At 38.5% G+C, this 18,236-nt stretch overlaps 1 protein-coding gene across 3 annotated transcripts in view; it reads left to right on the forward strand.

Moving 5' to 3' along the window:
* The first annotated feature begins 175 nt into the window (after window positions 1-175).
* The window catches only part of jvl (javelin-like), a 59,659-nt gene continuing 41,598 nt past the window's right edge, over window positions 176-18,236 (forward strand). Inside the window, exon 1 of one of the 3 annotated variants that reach the window (XM_064694801.1) lies at window positions 176-1,128. In XM_064694801.1, the coding sequence (XP_064550871.1) occupies window positions 670-1,128 (459 nt within the window). In that variant the 5' untranslated portion in view covers window positions 176-669. Of the gene's footprint in view, window positions 1,129-4,823; window positions 5,526-18,236 lie in introns of those variants that run through there. The other 2 variants (XM_064694804.1, XM_064694803.1) reach the window with 2 other exon arrangements.

Genomic DNA, 18,236 nt, shown 5'->3' on the forward strand with positions numbered 1-18,236 from the left:
ACAGCTACTCTGTTTGAAAATTTGATATGGAAATCTAATTTCGACCAGCTGTTGGTATTTTTTAAAATATTTTGGTATTTCAATAAAACAAGGTTATTTTCAGTGTTACATTTTTATTAGCAACTGAGTTGCCAGACTGCTTACACTATTGGTACATTTAAAACGCTGCTATAGCAGATATTGCCACTTGTGAAGTTCGGCCACACTCAACTGTCTGCAAATTTAAACAAAAAAAGGAAATTAGCGAGCAAACTTTACATGAATAAATCAATTCGGTTAATTTTTTAACAAACGGAACGCGTCAGTTTTGCAAGTTTCAAAGCGACAACACGTTTCGTATATAATCAATTAAAGTAACACGGCTGCGGCTACAGTTTTTTTACAGTTGTTGTTGCTGCCGATTTGCGAAGCGACAAAGTGCCCGTGCGTGTGTGTATGTGCGTCTGTTTGTGCATATGTGTGTGTGTGAAGATAATTTAGTTAGAGGTCATTTCTATGCGTAAGCATTTGCAACATGCGGCAGCCAGTTGTTGATAGTGGGACCGTCGTCTTAAAAAAAACCACGCGCCGCCATAACAAAGGACGCTCGCAGCTGTACGCCCACGTCCACGCCCACTGCAAAGCGCGCAGCAGCAGCACCGCCAGCTTTGTTTTATAGTACGCGCAGCCATGCCAACGACAACAGCAACAACAACTAAAGCAGCAGCAGCAGCAACAAAATCCACAACAGAAGAAGAAGAAGAAAATTGCGATACGCCAATGGCGTCCGCAACAACAACAACAACAGAGGAACAGACGCCACCACCGTCAGCGTCAGCGTCAGCATCAGTGCCGAAGGCAGCTCCTGATGCAACGCTAACTGCAGCTGCGCGGTCAACGCCAACGCCCACGCTGCTTCCTCTGTTGGCCTCAGCAGCCGCTTGTAATAAACAGTTGCTATTCTGCCGGCGTTTTAAGGATGCGTCCGCTGGCGGCGTCGACGGCGCTGGCTTTTTACGTAACTTCAACTCGTTGCCGCTGTTCGTCTACGCAACGTCTCCGTCGACGCACGCCAGTTCTGCGGATGGCGTCGGCGTTGCCAAGGAAGCAGCAGCCGCTGCAGCAGCTGCGACGGCGTTCAGTCAAAAGGTAAGCTAAGCTTTAAATTTCTCTCTCCGACTCGCTCTCTTCCATTTTAGTAGTTCTCTTTGTTCTTGAATTGCATAATTGAGCATTTCCGTTGCACTTAAGGGGTAGGCGGCGGGCAGAGCGATAGGATGGGGGTGATGGGGGGGTAGGTTAGTGCAGCCATTGATCGTGCCGTATCTGCTTTTTTTTTTAAATTTATTATTATCTGTTTTATGCTGTGCGTTCTGCTTGGCTGGCGTTGCGTCTCTGCACTTGTCGGTCGCGCCCGCTCACCCACGCTTCCCCACCCCCCAACCGCACTTTCTGCGTCGGCTGCGTTTGCGCGGAAATTACTGTTCTTGTTGTTGTTTTACGATAACTAACCGCTGCAACGGCAACAGTTCAGATCGCGCCATTTTATGTATAATTCGTGGCCAGCAAAAAATGCGTTATTAATGTTAAAAATAAAATCGTTTTCGTTGTTTAGGTATTTTGTATACCCTGTACCCATTGAGAGTGGGTAACTCCCATTTTTTCACGAAATCGATAAATATACGGTATGTCTATGAGTTTTTAAGAGGTAGATACCACTATTAGGTTCAAAATATTCGTACGGTAATCGCAAGTATATTTGGCCTAGTGTGGGTGCTTTGTACATATGTATGTACATACATACGTCAGCTCTGAGCTGGGTACAGGGTATCTGCCAGTCGGACGCCCACGACTGGAGCACTCTCGACTTGTTGTTATTATTGCTGTGGTGGTGATCGCTCAAACGTGTCGAGCCGTCGTCATTAATGAACCCCACAACAGTCAGCCTGAGCGTAACTGTGCTTTTGCCTCGTGTGCGAGGGTGTGTGGGGGTCTGCGGCGGTCTGCGGGGGTGTCCGTGCAATATGCTATGAATATGCTGTCTACAGGTGCAGCCATTGACTGGGGTTCGTGCCTGCTCTCCTTTTGTTTTTGATTGCGGTTCGTTCTCTCTTGCTCACTCTCTCTCTCTCTATCTCTCTCTATATGCGCTTCACGTATGCTGTGCTTGTCGCTGTTATTATTGTTGTTGTTGCAGCTCAGTGACTTGTGACGTGCGCGCGCTGCTGCTCATAAGCTTCATTAACAGAATACACCGCAAAGGCTTTTGCCAATCGGCAGCCATTTTGTTTTATGCGCTCTCACTGCGTCTCGTATACAGTTAACCGAAATTCTTCGAGCTTTCTGTGATCGCACACTTTTCCTCCTTATTTTTTTTTGTCACTTTCTACTGCAAAACAAGCAGCGCCCTAATTGGATGCGATGTGTGGGCAAGCGGCTCTCAAGTCTAGCTCTCCCTCTCTCTATCAATCTCTCTCCCTCTCTCTCTTTATCTCACTCTAACACGCCCTCGTAATGCAATTACCTAGCATTTTGTCCCCCTTGCAGGCCGTTGTTGATATTTCAAATTTAAATCAATTTTGTTTCTGATTGCAATTTAAGTAGCGTTCGCTGTCGCCCAACTCTTGTCACAAATTACATTTTTTCCAACTATTGTTTATGTTCATTGCAACCATATGTGTAGTGTGTGAGTGTGTGTATGTGTATGTGTGTGTCGTCTTCTCAAATTTTCATTGTGCATTCGAAACGAATCTAATATAGAATGTATTTTTATGGCTCATGTTGTGTGAGTTATCAATTGCTGTGGGCACTTTTTTCTTACAGTTGTGTGTATACATATACACGCAGAGAAAAATCTAGAAAATTGCACTCAAGTAGAAATATTCTCGAAATCCAGCTGAGGTTGAAATTTATTAGGCAAAGAGCCAAACCTTTATTTTAATTATTTTTTTTATATAAAGACTCAAATACACTAGTCGACACAACTTACATTAATTTTTTCTGAGTGTATGTTATGTGGATCATTTGATATGCCTGCACATAACAGCGGCTGCGCCCTGGGCGGGCTCCACCCCTTTCCCACGCATGTTAAACTATTCTGTTTACATTTTTTACGATCAATATTTGTATTTGAAAAACCGAGAGATGTTTTCTTTTTATCTAGGAAAATCAGGCATCTGATTGTAAACGGCTATTGACCTGCAAGTACTGAATTAATCGCCCTGTTAAGAATATACTTGTTTTAAGTGAGTTTTGGGTAAATTGGATTATTATTTTGAATTCTTTCCTCCCTTTCTGTTTTTTTCGATATTCTCTCAAATGTTTTGTACTTGGCTCTTAAAACTTTGTTATTATATGGGCGCTACGCTTAAAAAGCTCTATAAAAGCATTAAAGCTGCTAAAGCTCATATAAAGCTTTCGCCTCGCCATGAAAATATTTGGCAAAGGGTTTTAAAGCTCGAAAAACGGGTTGTATCTTAGACTTCTGCTGTAAAATGTGGTCTATTGAACTGCAGATAGCCACTTACAGATCAACTTTTTATGAGTTTAATTTTGTTCTGTTAAATTCTAGTTGCAGTAGTTTGTTTATTTTCTTATTTATTGATAATTATGGCATATAAAATGGGAATAGAATGCAATTAAAGTGTTCGATTGACTGTTTTGCTTATCAAATTTACATAAATATCAAACAAAATGCTTGCCATTAAATGCTTGAAGTGACTGCCTGCACCCTTCCCACAGCCCACAACCCGCAACCACCAACCTCGAACCGGGGACCGGGACAGGACATTGATTAAACGTTCTAGAGCTTTGCTATTGGCAGCGCCAGCGTCGTGATGGCAACGATGCGTTGTTTGTGTTGTGCCCTTCATGTGTCCCACTCGCACTTGTCGCACAGCTACTGGCCCCCCTGTCTCTCTCTCTCTGTCTCTCTCTCTCTTTCTCTGTATGTCTTCAGTTGCGTGTAATTAAGCAGCTAGAGATAAGAACCAAGTGGACAGTGGGTCACTTGTGTGTGTCTGTCTCTCGTGTCGCCTTTTGTCTTCTCTCCGGTCTAGACGAGGCGTCTATTGCGGCATTTGTTTTGCTTTGCTGCACTTGTTGTCGCTTCTATTGGAGTTGCAGTTAAAGCTAATGAGCTAGTTGGTCAGTTTGTTTTCTTCTGTTCTCGAGTGTGTAGTGCGTTACCCTTTGCCACAGTTTGTGGCGTCGTTTCTTTTGATTTCTAAAAAGCGCTTAATTACCTGCTAATTGATAAGCGTTTGCCGCGTAATTGTTTGTGGCCTTTGTTTACCTACAAATTAGATGCATAAACAAATAACAAGAAACACTTTAGAAATTGAAGCATTACAGGAATATCTAAAAGATACAAATGCATCTGGCGGATACAAACAACAAGCGGCTGCCGTTGTGCTGTTGCAGCGACTGTTAATGGCTATGTTACTCTCTTTGCGGCTTGCTTTCTTTCTCTGCATTCAGCGCATTGCACTCAATAGACCTTGCAGAACTTCTAGCATAAGCAGCTCAAGCGCTAGCGCTCTCCCACCTAGTCCATTTCTCTCTCACTCGCTCCACGGCTGTTAACTACCATTCGTGCAGCCCGCTATGAGTCATGCTAAGCGCTAGCATTGGCTAGCCCTTGTTCCACTCAACGAAATTTCACTCGCGATCCCTCAGATGTGTGTGTTAACAGTGAGCCAAAATGTTAACACTTAGTGCTAACATGCGAGCACAACAGCCATTTTGAGTATAACAGCGTGTGCTCTGTAAAAAACTAATGTATGGAAACAATTTAACAGCTGTTGTTGTTTGTATTGTAAAATTTGCCGTTGAAGCGTGCGGTTCGGTTTGCGTTGTGTTCGCGTTACGTTTAGTTTGGATTGCACTAAATGTATCTGTCAGATACACGCGTCTTTATACTGGGTGCTGATTGTTCTGGTGTGTGTGTGTTGCCACAAAAAGAGCCTTAAACAGTTTGATGCTTGTGTTTTTTTCTTGCTTCCTTGGGTATTTTTTTCCCCAACTTTGCCACTGAATCATCAGCTTTTGTCGTCGATTTACGTGTCGTTCGTTCGTTTGAATTCGTCGAACTGAAGTCGCGCTTCGATCGTGTTCTACATAGCCAGATGCAATAAATTAACCTTTTTACTCAGAATATCACACACGCAGATAAAAATATATCTATAAGAGTGCGTGTATCTACGCGCGTCAATTTCCTTTGACAACGGCATTTCGCAATTCTGCTTTCGATTTAAATATTGTCAATGTGCATATTATGAAATAAACCGCAAAACCGGTCAACATCTATTTGTTAAACAAGAAAAGTTGAAATTTTGTGTGAATCTGTTATGCAAATCTAATGCAAAATATTTGCAAGTGCCAATGTGACTTGTGACCATATCCATCAGATACAACAAAACATAACATAACCAACCTAAAAAACAGAGCTCAGCTGCGCTCAGCATTTATTTGGATTAATTGAATTTTGTTTTGGGTACCTCCCCGTCTACTGAGACCCGTTTTAAATGAGATCAACTAGATAAATGGTGCGTATCTTGAACTAAACTTAATCAAACCAAACCAAGTCACAATACTCTTGCCCAACACACTCGCTCCCCTATCTGAGACTTTTATAAATTGACATTTTTCACGTAGTTTGCTGCAGCGGAAGTTGAAAGCGTTTTAAAATGATTTATTGATAAATAGATAAATGAACATCAGAATGTATATGGTTTGTGGGGCTTGTGGGAGCAGTAGAGCTTTGAAAGTACCTAAGCTGATTATATTATCATGAACGGCGTATAGATCTAAGAATAAGACGTTCTAGTTCGTTCATATTTACAGATATCGCTTTGAATTTCTTTATCTTTTAATTAATGGGTTCGAGTAAAATTATGTTTAACAAAACTTAGTAACATCTCGAATTTAAAAAAAAAAGGATTTCGATTAATCTTTAAGCTGAAATTCCATAAAAGTCCGATTCGATTCACGATTCGTTTGTCAGCCTTGCTCATGAACGTGGTCTCCGAAATTCATTAACTCAGATTTTGATTGGAATATTAGTTTGTTGAATTCTCTTTTTTCTCGATTAAGTATATTTTCTGGCAAGTTTTCATAAATGCTATATCTGATTGGGCTGGGTCTTCATCAATTACATTTGCGTTAAATATTAAAACAATTTTTTTATTAATCTGCGCTTGGACAAAATATGTCTTTTAAAAAGATTCGGTCGTTAATTCGTCAACTGGTTCGTTTAAAGTTTTATTTAGCAAGAAAAAATGCAAAAATAACATTTTCTGCGAAGTTTTTTTTATGTCAATAATTACAAATTATTAAAGTAATGAACTATTTTGTACATACAACAATATTATATCTTTATATATATATATGAAGATTTATTACTATCTAGAATTTTTGTATTTAATGATATAAGAATAAATAATATAAATAAAATAAAATATATAATATTTTGCTGGTGTATAATAGTATAATAGATTTGTTTGTGTGCTTTAATAAGAAAGACATTATATTATTATTGTTAGAATTATTTTTATCAACGAGGCTATTATTTTGTTAGTTTAAATATCATGTAATAATAATAAACTTAGTTTGCTTTCAAATGGTTTTTATTATTTATTTTTTAAGCTTTATATTCTATATTTCCATGCATGATAATTTGTAGCTAATTGCAGTTCATTCACCTTTTATATTTGTATACGTGTGTGTGTGTGTGTTTGTATCTACATCCCGCATTGCAGTAACCTAACCCAAGGTGACCCGCGCAACCCTGCGAGTTCCTGCATTTGGCTCCATTCTCTGAAATAACTCGTTGCATTTTAGCTAATTACACACTGACAAGAGCTTTGCAACAATTTTAAATGTCTGCACGTTGACATGCAAAACCTAATTAAATGACCAAGGCGACTTAATAACTGGCGCTGCCCCCGCTCCTCCTCCTCGTTCGCTAGCTCCAGCCCCATCGCCACCTGCTTTATTCCTCTGGCTGGCTGGCATTGGCCTCGCTTTGTTTATCTTGTTAATTAAGCAACAACTAACTACTGTTTAATTTTTAATTGTTACTTAAACATAATTTGTGTGCCGTTCGTTCGCTTCGTTTTCTGCGTTTTGCTTGGTCATTTAGTCCAGAGTCTGTTATTAGCTATCTTCCCACTAGAGCGTGCTCTCTATACTCGACACTCCACTCACACACACACATGCATGCTCTCTCTATACTATCTCTCTCTCACTCTCTCTCTTTCTGCTCTGTTCTCGATTGTCATTTTGTTCTCCATTGGGATTGATTATGTACGCTCTTGACTCGCTGCATGTCAATTTCCATGCGGGTCTCGTATTTCGAAAGCGAACAACGACCCCCCCCCCCCCCCCCCCCCTAACATAACCCCTCTCTGGAAGTTGTTACATGGCAATTAATGTATAAAATATATACGAATAGGAGCATGAGTGTATTTAAGCTGTACTCGCTCTCTTTATATATTGTGTGTCTGTGTGTGTGTGTCTTTGTGTGTCTTTGCTTTGTTTGACTTTTGCACTGCTCCGTTGGCATTTTTAATTGTTGTTTTTTCGCTGCTCTTTTTTTATCTCGCTTCTTCTTTTTCGATTGTTTATTAATTCAGCAATTTGGTTGACCATTTTTTTTTGTTTAGCTCTTTAATTTTTCTGGCCCCAATTCAAGCGTCGCCTACATTTTTGTCTACACCCTTAAACTCTCTTCCCTTTTAATGGGTATATTAGCTAATTAGGCAATGCAACTAAAGTGTGCACCTTTCCATTTTGCTCTTTAACTTTTGTTTTCTTCGTTTGCTAATTGCTTAAAAAATAACTGAAAGCAAAATTGAGAGCATAACTAATGGAAAATCTGTGTACCTTACAGATATTAATGTGTTAGTGTGTGAGTGTAATGCGTGAATGGACAGTGGAAAGGTGTGCAGGCAGGTGGCATGTGCTTGCCTAAAATAATGGAATTCGTTTAGGCGTATTTCAAATGTTAAAAATTTATAAAATTTATCTAATATATACACCTTAGTTTTATCACGATTCGTATAATAAATTAGCAATAAATATCTTACGCTCGCTTAAAATAAGGGAATTTATTAAAGCGTTTTTCAAATGTTAAACATTTTATAAAATTTGTTTGATAAATGCTTATTTAATTATGGTTTTATCACGCTTCTTACATAAAATATAGATACAGATAGAAATATAGATAGTTCCACGTGCTTGCTTAAAATCGGGGTATTCGTTTAGTTGAAACGTAAAAATGGTATCAAATGTAATAAATAAATACATATCTAATTATAGTTTATCAGATTTCATATATAAAATTGAGATTAAATATCGTTATGAAATTGTATTTAATATGTTAAATATTTTATAAAATTTAATAAAGCTATTTTTTATTAATTATATTTTTATCATTATTAAGATCAAATATCTTAATGCCGTTGCTCAAAAAAAAGGGAATCATTGATGCGTATTGCAATTGTTAAACATTTTATGAAATTTAATTACTAAAGGCATATTTAATTATAGTTTTATGATGACTCATACAAAAAATAAAGTTTAAATATCTCTATTTATTTATTTATTTTATTATTATTTATTTTTCCAAGTTTTGTTATGGTTTCCAATCAACTTGATTCGTGTTGCCCGCAATTGTTTTCATTTGCCAATAATCATTTTTATATACAAAAAGATTCCAGCTATTTCTACGTAGGATCAGCTGTTTTTGGTCTGTTTTGCTGCGCTCTGATTCATGCATTTTGCACCAATCAAATTATAATTTGAGCTTTATTTTGTTAAGTTTTTCGCGTTAATCTAATCTACATGCGAACTGTTTCGACAGCTGCCCGGGCTGAGGAAATATTCAAAATACAAGTGAATATTTTTACGTGTGTGAGTATATTGCTCTTTCAGCTCGTCCAAATTGAGCTTTAACCTTGACGTCAAACAAAAATACAGAAATTGTTTGTGTTGGAGTGGTTACAGCGTCAGTTCACACTGCGCAACACAAGAGCAGATATTTTATTATTTCTAAGTCGCTGCAATTTCCTGTTTATGCAGAATTGATAAATGGATAACTGATACAATCTTGAGACTCGAGACTTGGTAAATCATTTTTTCTTCCCAAGAATCAATATTGGGCATTGTTTTTACTGAGTGATCATAACGCTTGTGTCAGTTTTACTGGCAGTAAAACGTTTACGTTTGCGACACAAAGCAGAATTGGAAATTGTAACGTTCTCGTGTGCGTAGTTAAGTAAAGAAGATTTAAGAATGGGAACAATTTATGCTCACATGAGCGTAGTTGAATAGAAGATATTTAAGAAAAACCCTCCATTGGTTTTTATGGAAAGTAGGATGTACAATGCTCGTCTCCTATAAATTTGATAGAAATGCTGAATTTGACATTTGTTAATTTTCTATTTCTGCAAATTCTAATGAAAAACTCTACTATATTTGATAGTATTTATCAACAATATCAAAGTATGTACCGAACCTGCCAAACTGTTGTTGACTAGTGTACTTATTGTTCTGGCTTTTTGTTGTTGTTATCTCGAGTTTAAGTTGTGAAATTTCACACATTTTCAACGTGTTCGCCCACAACGCAGCTTCAGGCCCCGCCAGGGCTCTCTTTTTGTCCCCTCCACCCCGCCGCTTGTGAACTGGCACAGTTGGCATATATACTGCACATTTTATGTGATAAACTTAATTTATTTTTGTTTATTTGCAAATTTTTCTGTGTGTTTTTTTATTATTATTATTATAATTTCAATTGTCATGTGATCTTTCGTATATTTTTATCACTTAACTTTTGCATGTTGTTGTTTTTATTGTTGCTGTTGTTTCCGCTGCGTTGTTCTACTTTCTATTGGCGCGTGGGTAGCTCGAAGAGTTAGCACACAAATGACCATAATTTTGTAACAATTTCATTTAAAGCATAATTGCCATAACTAAGCCCCAAATCATAATCAAAGCACACGCGCACGAGCCATCAATTGCCAATTGGCAATTGCCAGTGGCCAAGTCGGGGCATAAACTGCGCTATAAAGCGCACAATTAAAGTTGCAGTCCGTCAACAACGACGACAACAACAGCAACAACGGCGACAGCAACTCTGCAAATTGGCAACACTTTCCAATTGAAAACGACTAGTAAAAGTGCTCTAGTCGCATAAAAAGCGACGTGAAGATACTCCGTACCAATTTTGATAGACAACAGGATTGCAAATTTGACTTGTACTCGACTTTCGTCTTTACGTTGGCATATATAAAAATAAAGAATGAAACTTAAGTTGAATTGGGGAATATATTTCACTTTACCTCTTCTAGTTCTTAAGATCGATTCATCTGTACCTGCAGTATATAGTTCTCTAGATATTGTAGGACTTTTATCGAAACACATGTCATCACACCTTGAATGCATGAGAATCACATAGAAGAGCGATCACATAGAAGGATGGGTCAGGAAGTAATCGTGAAAATATACATACATAAATACATATACATACACCTACAGCTAACATACTTACATACATATCTCCATACATTCAAACAAACATTCATACATATCCAGATACATATATACATACATATATGCACGCATGCATACATACATACATAAAGACAGATATACGCATACAAAAAGTTTGCTTAATTGGCAACTCAATAAGTTGATATAACACTTATAATCAAAGCAAGAAAAACTGCAGGTCTTACTTAAATTAATGAGAATCGCATAGTAGGGCGATACTTTAAAATATTCCCCATGCTACAAGGAACAAACAATGCTATTTTTTGACTCTTTATCGTCTAATTGTTAAGAACAATTCATTTTTTGGTATTATGTGGCACATGTATACATCCCATGTGATATATGAAACCCACTACAAGCAATTCTATATTTACAGGGTATACATAAACAAGTTAAAGCCGCCGCCATCCTGGCAATTCAGCACACTCAGCTCAGTCGATTGTAATCGCGATCATTTGATGATTTTGCAATAATTTGCCAGAGCAAAATTTGGGTTGGATGAGCGGGTTATTATGGCGAAAGGCCCTCTCGTCTTGCCACCAACCCCTGGCTTGCTGCTTTCTCTCAAGCATGTGCTTGAATTCGCCGCGCTGCTCTTCGCACTAGCTTGCGGCGAATTTGTCAAATGTGTTTGGCGCTCTGCACGCGCGGAATGCGGAAATATTGTTTGCTGTTTGTTTGTCTATTGCCTCTGGTTGTTGCTGTTGTCGCTTCTGCTGCTGTTGTTGCTTTTCGTTTTCTTTTCATTTTTGCTGCCTTCTGTTTTGTCTCTTCTGCGTTTTGCTTTTCAACAGCTCGTAGATGCGTCGGCATTTTCTTTGGTGCATGACATTAAAGTTTTAAATTTAACTGCAAGACTGCAGTCTACATTTACCACCGGGCACTACCCCTACCCCCTCTGCTAAATAAAAGCCCCTTTAATGGCACTTAACCCTTGTGTGCACAGTTGAACTTTAGCAAGTGCGTTGAATTGTTTGCAAAAGTCGCGCCCTACTTTTTAGTCTTGCTGTAAAGTCAGTCAATACTCAATATGATGAACTGTACGTTTTTCTGTTTTAAATTTCTGCGCTACTGTATTATGTTTGTGTTATGGAGTGCTTACTGTGGCCAGCTGCTGTACTTTTTCATCAACTGCTCAATTGCCACCCACTTGAGTGTTAAAAATGCGCATACGCCGCATGGTACCGGAAAAGTTGAATTGCATTTGCCGCCATTTCATTTGCCACAGGCGAGTTGCGTTTCGGCGATCGCGTGCCGTCTCACTGACAGCTGCAACGCCAACAGCAAGCAACATGCAACATGCAACATGCAGCAACAGCAACAACAAAGAACACACAGCAGACAGCAACTGTCACAGTTTAAATACCCTTTCTTAATACGTGAAAGATACTCTTGAGGAATAGCAAAGTAAATGTAGATTTCAAAGTAAAATGTAGCCAAATGTGAACGTTTCTTTTTAAATGCGTAAAGTGTATCTACTGTTCGTCTTGTTCTCTATTTACTTATATTTATTTGCCAAAATCGTCTTTGATTTGTCGATTCGTGCAAATGTCAAAAGTGTGACAGAGATTTTAATGACGTATTGCACTGTGACATGATTCCAGTCAAGATAGTCAGTCACATGGTTGACCCACTTGCAAAGTGCTCGGTTCTCCTCTTGTGGCTCATCATTAACATCAACAATTGTCAGCATCTACCAGTTTTGCCCTTTTGCTGCACTTCAATTCGGTTCAGCACGCTTTTAGCTACTTTTTATACCCTGTTTACGTTGACTTTAAAAAAAGGATATATTAGCTTTTGTGCGTCTGAAGCTGAAGACTCCAAACTATTTGCAGCACTTGCTTGGAACTCAAGGTTGTCAGATATTAGTTTTTAATTTGAGACCAATAATGAGACCAACAATACGAACATGTTAATTATAGTATTGTATTTTTCTTACCACGCCCATTTTAGTCCAAAATATACTTTACTTTTTTGCAAATATGTGTATAGATGCACTGCATATAGATCGATAGTCGTAAGGCTAAAATGTTCAAATTGTTGTCAAATGAATAGCCACAAACCTGGCTTTTTTTTTGCAACTGGAAACAGAGTATGCCTGCGTCTGTATCTCACATTTCTAACGTTGAGACTTGTTTAGTTCTTGCTTTTTCCATGAGTTAACATCCTCAATTCTTGTGTATTTGTTGGATGGGCACGATTTGCGTCCATATTTAGCTTTAAACTTGAAAATTTGTTGTAGTTATGTTGTTGTTGTTGTCGTTGTTTTTGTTGATGGTTGAGTTCTACAGGTTTTCCAGCAACCTGCTGTGCTACGTGGGAAGTTTGAAAATGGTTTGCCCCATGTGCAGAGAGGAAATGTTTGTTGCCTTGAAAAGTGCAACAAGTCGTTGTCGCTGTTGTCGTAGTTGTTGTTGTTGTTGTTGCTGTTGTTTGCTTGCCTGCTTGATTGATTGATTGTTGAACTGAAGCTGCAATTCGGCAATTAAGTTGCTGCATTAAGGAAACAGCGTTTATACATAGCTGATGGATACACATTTACAACACACACCAACAAACATCTACAAATTTGTGTGCTGAACACTTGTCGACATGCGCCACATATCTGTATCTATGTATCTACATAACACTGCCTGTTGGCCAACTTAAGCGCGTTCAGAAAACAAGCAACAAATAAAAACAGAAAAAAAATATATAAAGAAAAAGAAAACCACCTTGCGCACAGTTAGTCATTCATGGCACACAGATGCACAGATACTCGCACACACACTAATACACACACACACAGATACACACACAACAGATACGGATATCTGGCCAGCAGACAACAGTTAACCAACACAACTGCCAATTGTTAACCCAAATGTGCTGCCAAGTGAGTTACGTGCCAAGGGGGGGTGTAAATAGTGCCCGTCGGTTTGATGGAGGGGGGGGGGGGGTGGAGGGGGCATCCACAAGTGATTGGCGCGCCTGCGCGCCGCGCGTTGCCAACTGATTTGTTGCGCATTGATTGAAGGGTAAATTACGGGTTGCCACATGCGATTCGATGCGTTGCCGTTGGCTTTTCTCTTTGCTTAGCAAATATGTGTATCTACAAGATACACAGACACAGGTACAGATACAGATACAGTTACGTTTACACTGCTATTTTGCTACTTTATTTCTATTTACTTGTAGAATTTTTCGTGCAAAAATAAATATTTGTCTTATTTTCGCAACCGTCTGTAAATTGCGTCAGCTGCGCGTTTTTGTTTGGTTTTGACGTTTGCTTTTTTTTGTTGTTGCCATGTTTGGGCTTACCCCTAAGCAAATAGCTTTGTGTGTGCGTGTATATCTGTGTCAAGCTGTGCGTATGTGTGTGTGTGTGCGTCTATAACTGCATATTAAATTCGATTTCAATGCTGACAGTGCGCTGTCACGTAATTAAAAGCACACAAGCATATGAATTGCTATTATTTTATTTTTTATTTTTGGAATAGTTTCAGCATACGCCTTGGCATTTCGAGAGCTCCGAAAATAGTTTGAACCCAAAGTAACCGGCAACACAAAGCGTCAGCTATGACGCACTTGTTGTACTAATAGAACAGGTTCAGAGAGCTTCAAGTAGCACTCAATTTCACAGCTCAGCTGTTAATTTGAGCTCGTGATATTCTGATGAGGACTTAAGTGGCATTCATTTGCACGTTTTCTTCGTATCAAATCGAGTTTATAGAGCAGCTTTTTATTGCAGTTACATTTCAATGTATTTTAAAGTACCTTATAACCTTCGTTGAACTTATAACTGTCAAAATCTGGTCTGTTTTCTGCTCCAAGATAAATATCTTGTTATGTTTTTAACTAATAATTAATATAATACAATATTGTGCAATAGATAGATCAAGTTCCTCCATAAAAGTATTGACTGGATTGGGACATTTACGTTGCGTGACATTTAGACTTTTTACTTATTTGGGGACTTTGATTCATATTCGGGTTATATATAGCTTATATAAAAACATAATATTATTGATAGGCGTACATAGGGCTTAAGCATTTGTGATACTCTTTGGTTCGCCTTATACTGCGACTCTGGTTTTTTTGGTTAGTCGTTACTCGTTAGTTGTTTTCATCGCTCGCTACTCGTTTATTATTTTCGCCATTCGTTACTTTTTTATGCTTCTTTGAATATTCAAGAAAAATTTAGAATGCAATTTATATAAAAGGCTTATTTGTAAGCTTAAAGCTGTTATTCTCGCTGCCGCTCTCTTGTTACTCGTTAAACTGTTTCGGCACTCGTTAGTTTTCTTTGCTAATTCATTGAATCTTAATTAAATATTTTTGGAGATCATATTATTCATACAAGAATACACTTTACCAGGCCCTTGCTTATGTTATTTAATTACATATTCCAAATGCCGTAGGTCAGGAGTAGTTCTAGCATCGTATAAAAGAACACGACTTAATGATTCATTTTTTTGTTGTTCTTTTTACGACAAACAAACGACTAAATAAACTGTGAACATTTCCTTTTTAATTAATAAGTATCTAGCTCGCAAGCTCGTTTGTTTGGTATCGCTTTTAAAGCCTTTGGCGGTCGTTGCCAATAAAAAGCAAAAACTTTATGGCGCTCCATGGCGTGGTTCATCATAAAATACTAAAATGCGAGTACAAAAAAAGAAAAAAAACGAAAAGAGTAAATGAAACAAAGACAACGACGCGGATATGATGACCTCATTTGGCCTAATGTTGCGGCCGGGCCAAAACAGCGCCAGCTAATTGAAGAGAACCAAGTTAAGCCAGGTCTGTCGCTGGGTTCGCTGTTCTGTGTTCTTGATGCTGACTCCTCAGATCCACTCTGATTGCCTTTAATAAGCTCGTTAAAAGAATTAAAGCACATGCACACTTAACAAAAATCGCTTGTGGTACAATTTTTGCCAACACATTTGCTTATTTCGCCAATTGGTGGCTGAGTGTTTTTTTTTTTGTTAATTTTTATTTTTAAATAATTGTTGCAATCAAATGTAATTATAAATGCTGCGAAATTGTCCATTTGTGTTTCCATTTTTTGAATAGCAATTGCATAAAAAAAACACACACACACACACACGAAAAGAGCTCAATTATTGTTGCAACTTGCAACAGAAAGAAATCTTCATATCTGCCGCGTCGCTCGATGCGGTAACATGCCTCAATTTCGGTTTGCCGAACATTATTATTATTATGAGTATTTCGCTTTTTTCGCTCATTTGTTTTTGTTTTTGTTGGCCACACATCAAAAACAACAGCGGCAACAATTGATCATTTTCTGCTGGCCAGAAAATGAAACGTTCGAATATTGTGTTGAAAACACAAGTGGAAAATGCTAGAAAAAAAAAACGATCGCTATGTGAATACTCTTCAAAGTCGAACAGCGAGTTCTCTTATGTTGTCTTAAAGCTTTAGAACTATTTTAGATTTTAATATTTTTTTATCTATTACAAAATGTATCGAGTTAATTAACTTTGTTAAGTAAGTTAGCAGGTTTTTTTATTGTTTGTTTGTATTTATTTTATTTACGATATTTACAATTTATTTTTTAATTGAGTAGTAAGGTTTTTAGTCAGGTTTACAATTTTTGTCTTATACTTATACCCTTTGAAAATGGTTAAAAGGGGTGTATTGCAGTTGTGTAAATGTATGTAATAGACAGGAGAATGCATCTTCGATCTTATAAAGTACATTAGTTATTCATCAGCATCATCAGCTGAGTTGTTTTAGCTTTTCTCCTCAATATGAGAGATCATTAGTGTTAGAGACATAGATTTTCAAAGGTGTCTTTTATATCATGGATATATCAAGTTTATTTCAGATTAACGATGGCATCAATTTTAATCTGTGTGTAATTTTTTTTTTTAATTTCTCAGAGATTATCTTTAAATGTAAGCCGCATTTTAGAGAGCTTTAGCCTTGGTATTTACACAAGTTTGACAACCCTGAACACTCCCGTTTACTTTTGAATAGTTTAACATTCTTAATATTATGCAACAATTATGTTTAAAATTTCGTAATAAAAAACTTCAAGACTTTTGGCTTTTAAGCTTAGAATTTAAGATTATAAGATGAGAGGTCTGTAGTTCTGTATAGTAATTGTCATTTGTGGTAATTAGTTTGTAATACCTTGGCACTTGAGCTGAGCTGATCTTAAACCCTTTAAATATTCTTGCATCTATTCCCATTTACTGTGAATCGTTTTGTTGGCTTATTTGAAGTCGACTGCAATCAGCATCACAAACTAACCTTTCTTCAGTAAGGGCATGAGAGAGACAAGCAACTGTAAACAAGTCTGCAGTCTCCAACTGCAATCGGGCCAATTGTGCACTGTGCTAGATGCAGTGCAGCGCGCCCAACCCCCCGTCCAGCGCCCAATCCCCCAATCCGCCAGTGCATTGTCTGACACGCTGACTGGTTGAATGCTTAAAAACCCATCATCAATGGACGCTGCGGCGTCTCGACTAACTGTAATGTCGTCAGCGTTGCCTGGCCGACTGCTGACTGCGGGCTGCCAACTGCCGACTGCTGACTGCTGGCAGTGGCCCGTTGACTGGCTGACGACGCCATTATGAAATTGCCAGGCCAGTGGGAGAAGGTGGGAGGTAAGCGAAAGGAAGCTGAAGAAAAAAAAAACACACAGATGCAAAGTTTGTTTTGCTTGTCCCAAAGACTTTTCACCTGCCATGCAAATAGAAGTCACCCACAAGCTGCAGACCCACTTGGCCCCTGGCCCCAACTCAGACTGTTTGCAACACGAAGCCAGCAGCTGTCTGTGGATTGGAGGGCAATCCTCGTCCAGCAGCTGTTGCCACCAGTGTTGAATGTTTGCACTTTCGGCTTGAGCTGAGTTGAGGCTCAGTTGACGCGTTGCTTGGATTTCAGTTTGGTTTTTTTCTTTTCTTTTTCGACTTTGTTTTTCAATTTTGGGTGCGCGCAATTATTGTGAAATTAAGATGTTTGTCGGCGTTGTTGTTCTTTGTTTGTGCTTGGTGGCAAAGATAAAAGCAATGGAAAAATCAACAATTCGAGTATCTGTAGCTGTGGACACATGCGATTAACTTTCTATGGCTCGCCATTGTTGGTTTAGTGCACACAATTTGATATTCTGTGTGTGTGAATTATTTGCCATGATAAGATATGACTTTGAGCTAATTATGGCTAGAAATTTTCAAGTTTTCAACAGCGGCTGACACACAAAAATGAAAAATTAAAAAAATAAAATAGAAAAAGAAAAAAAAAAAAACGCCACATGAGGCTGTCACTTTTTCCAAGCCAGCCGCACGCCAAGCAAGAAAAATCTGTAACAAATGCGCAGCTGCCGCGGCTGTAGAACAAACTTTCACCCGAAAAAGCGACAGCAGCAACAATAACAACAACAACAACAGCAGCAGCAACAGCAACAAGCGCAACGCGCCACATGTGTTGCAACTGTTTTATGGCTTGAAATTCACACTCTTAATTGCCAAGCTGAGACCTAAAAGTGCCGCAGCCACATTTAAGCTGCACGCTGCGTGCGTGTATCTGATAGATACACGTACTCGCAACTGCGTGTGTGCACTCTTTAACTGCTAGACTGAAGCGTAACGCCGCCACTGAGCTGCCCATCTGATGCCTTCTTTACGCATCTTTAGGTAAACGGGTACTCATACTCGTACTCAAACTACTCATAGAACGTTTGTCTCAGACCTGGCCGAGAG

This window comes from Drosophila montana, unplaced genomic scaffold (genome assembly GCF_035044405.1).
Source record: "Drosophila montana isolate Dmon_TW-CO22-7 unplaced genomic scaffold, ASM3504440v1 contig_3733_1, whole genome shotgun sequence".
Taxonomy (NCBI): domain Eukaryota; kingdom Metazoa; phylum Arthropoda; class Insecta; order Diptera; family Drosophilidae; genus Drosophila; species Drosophila montana.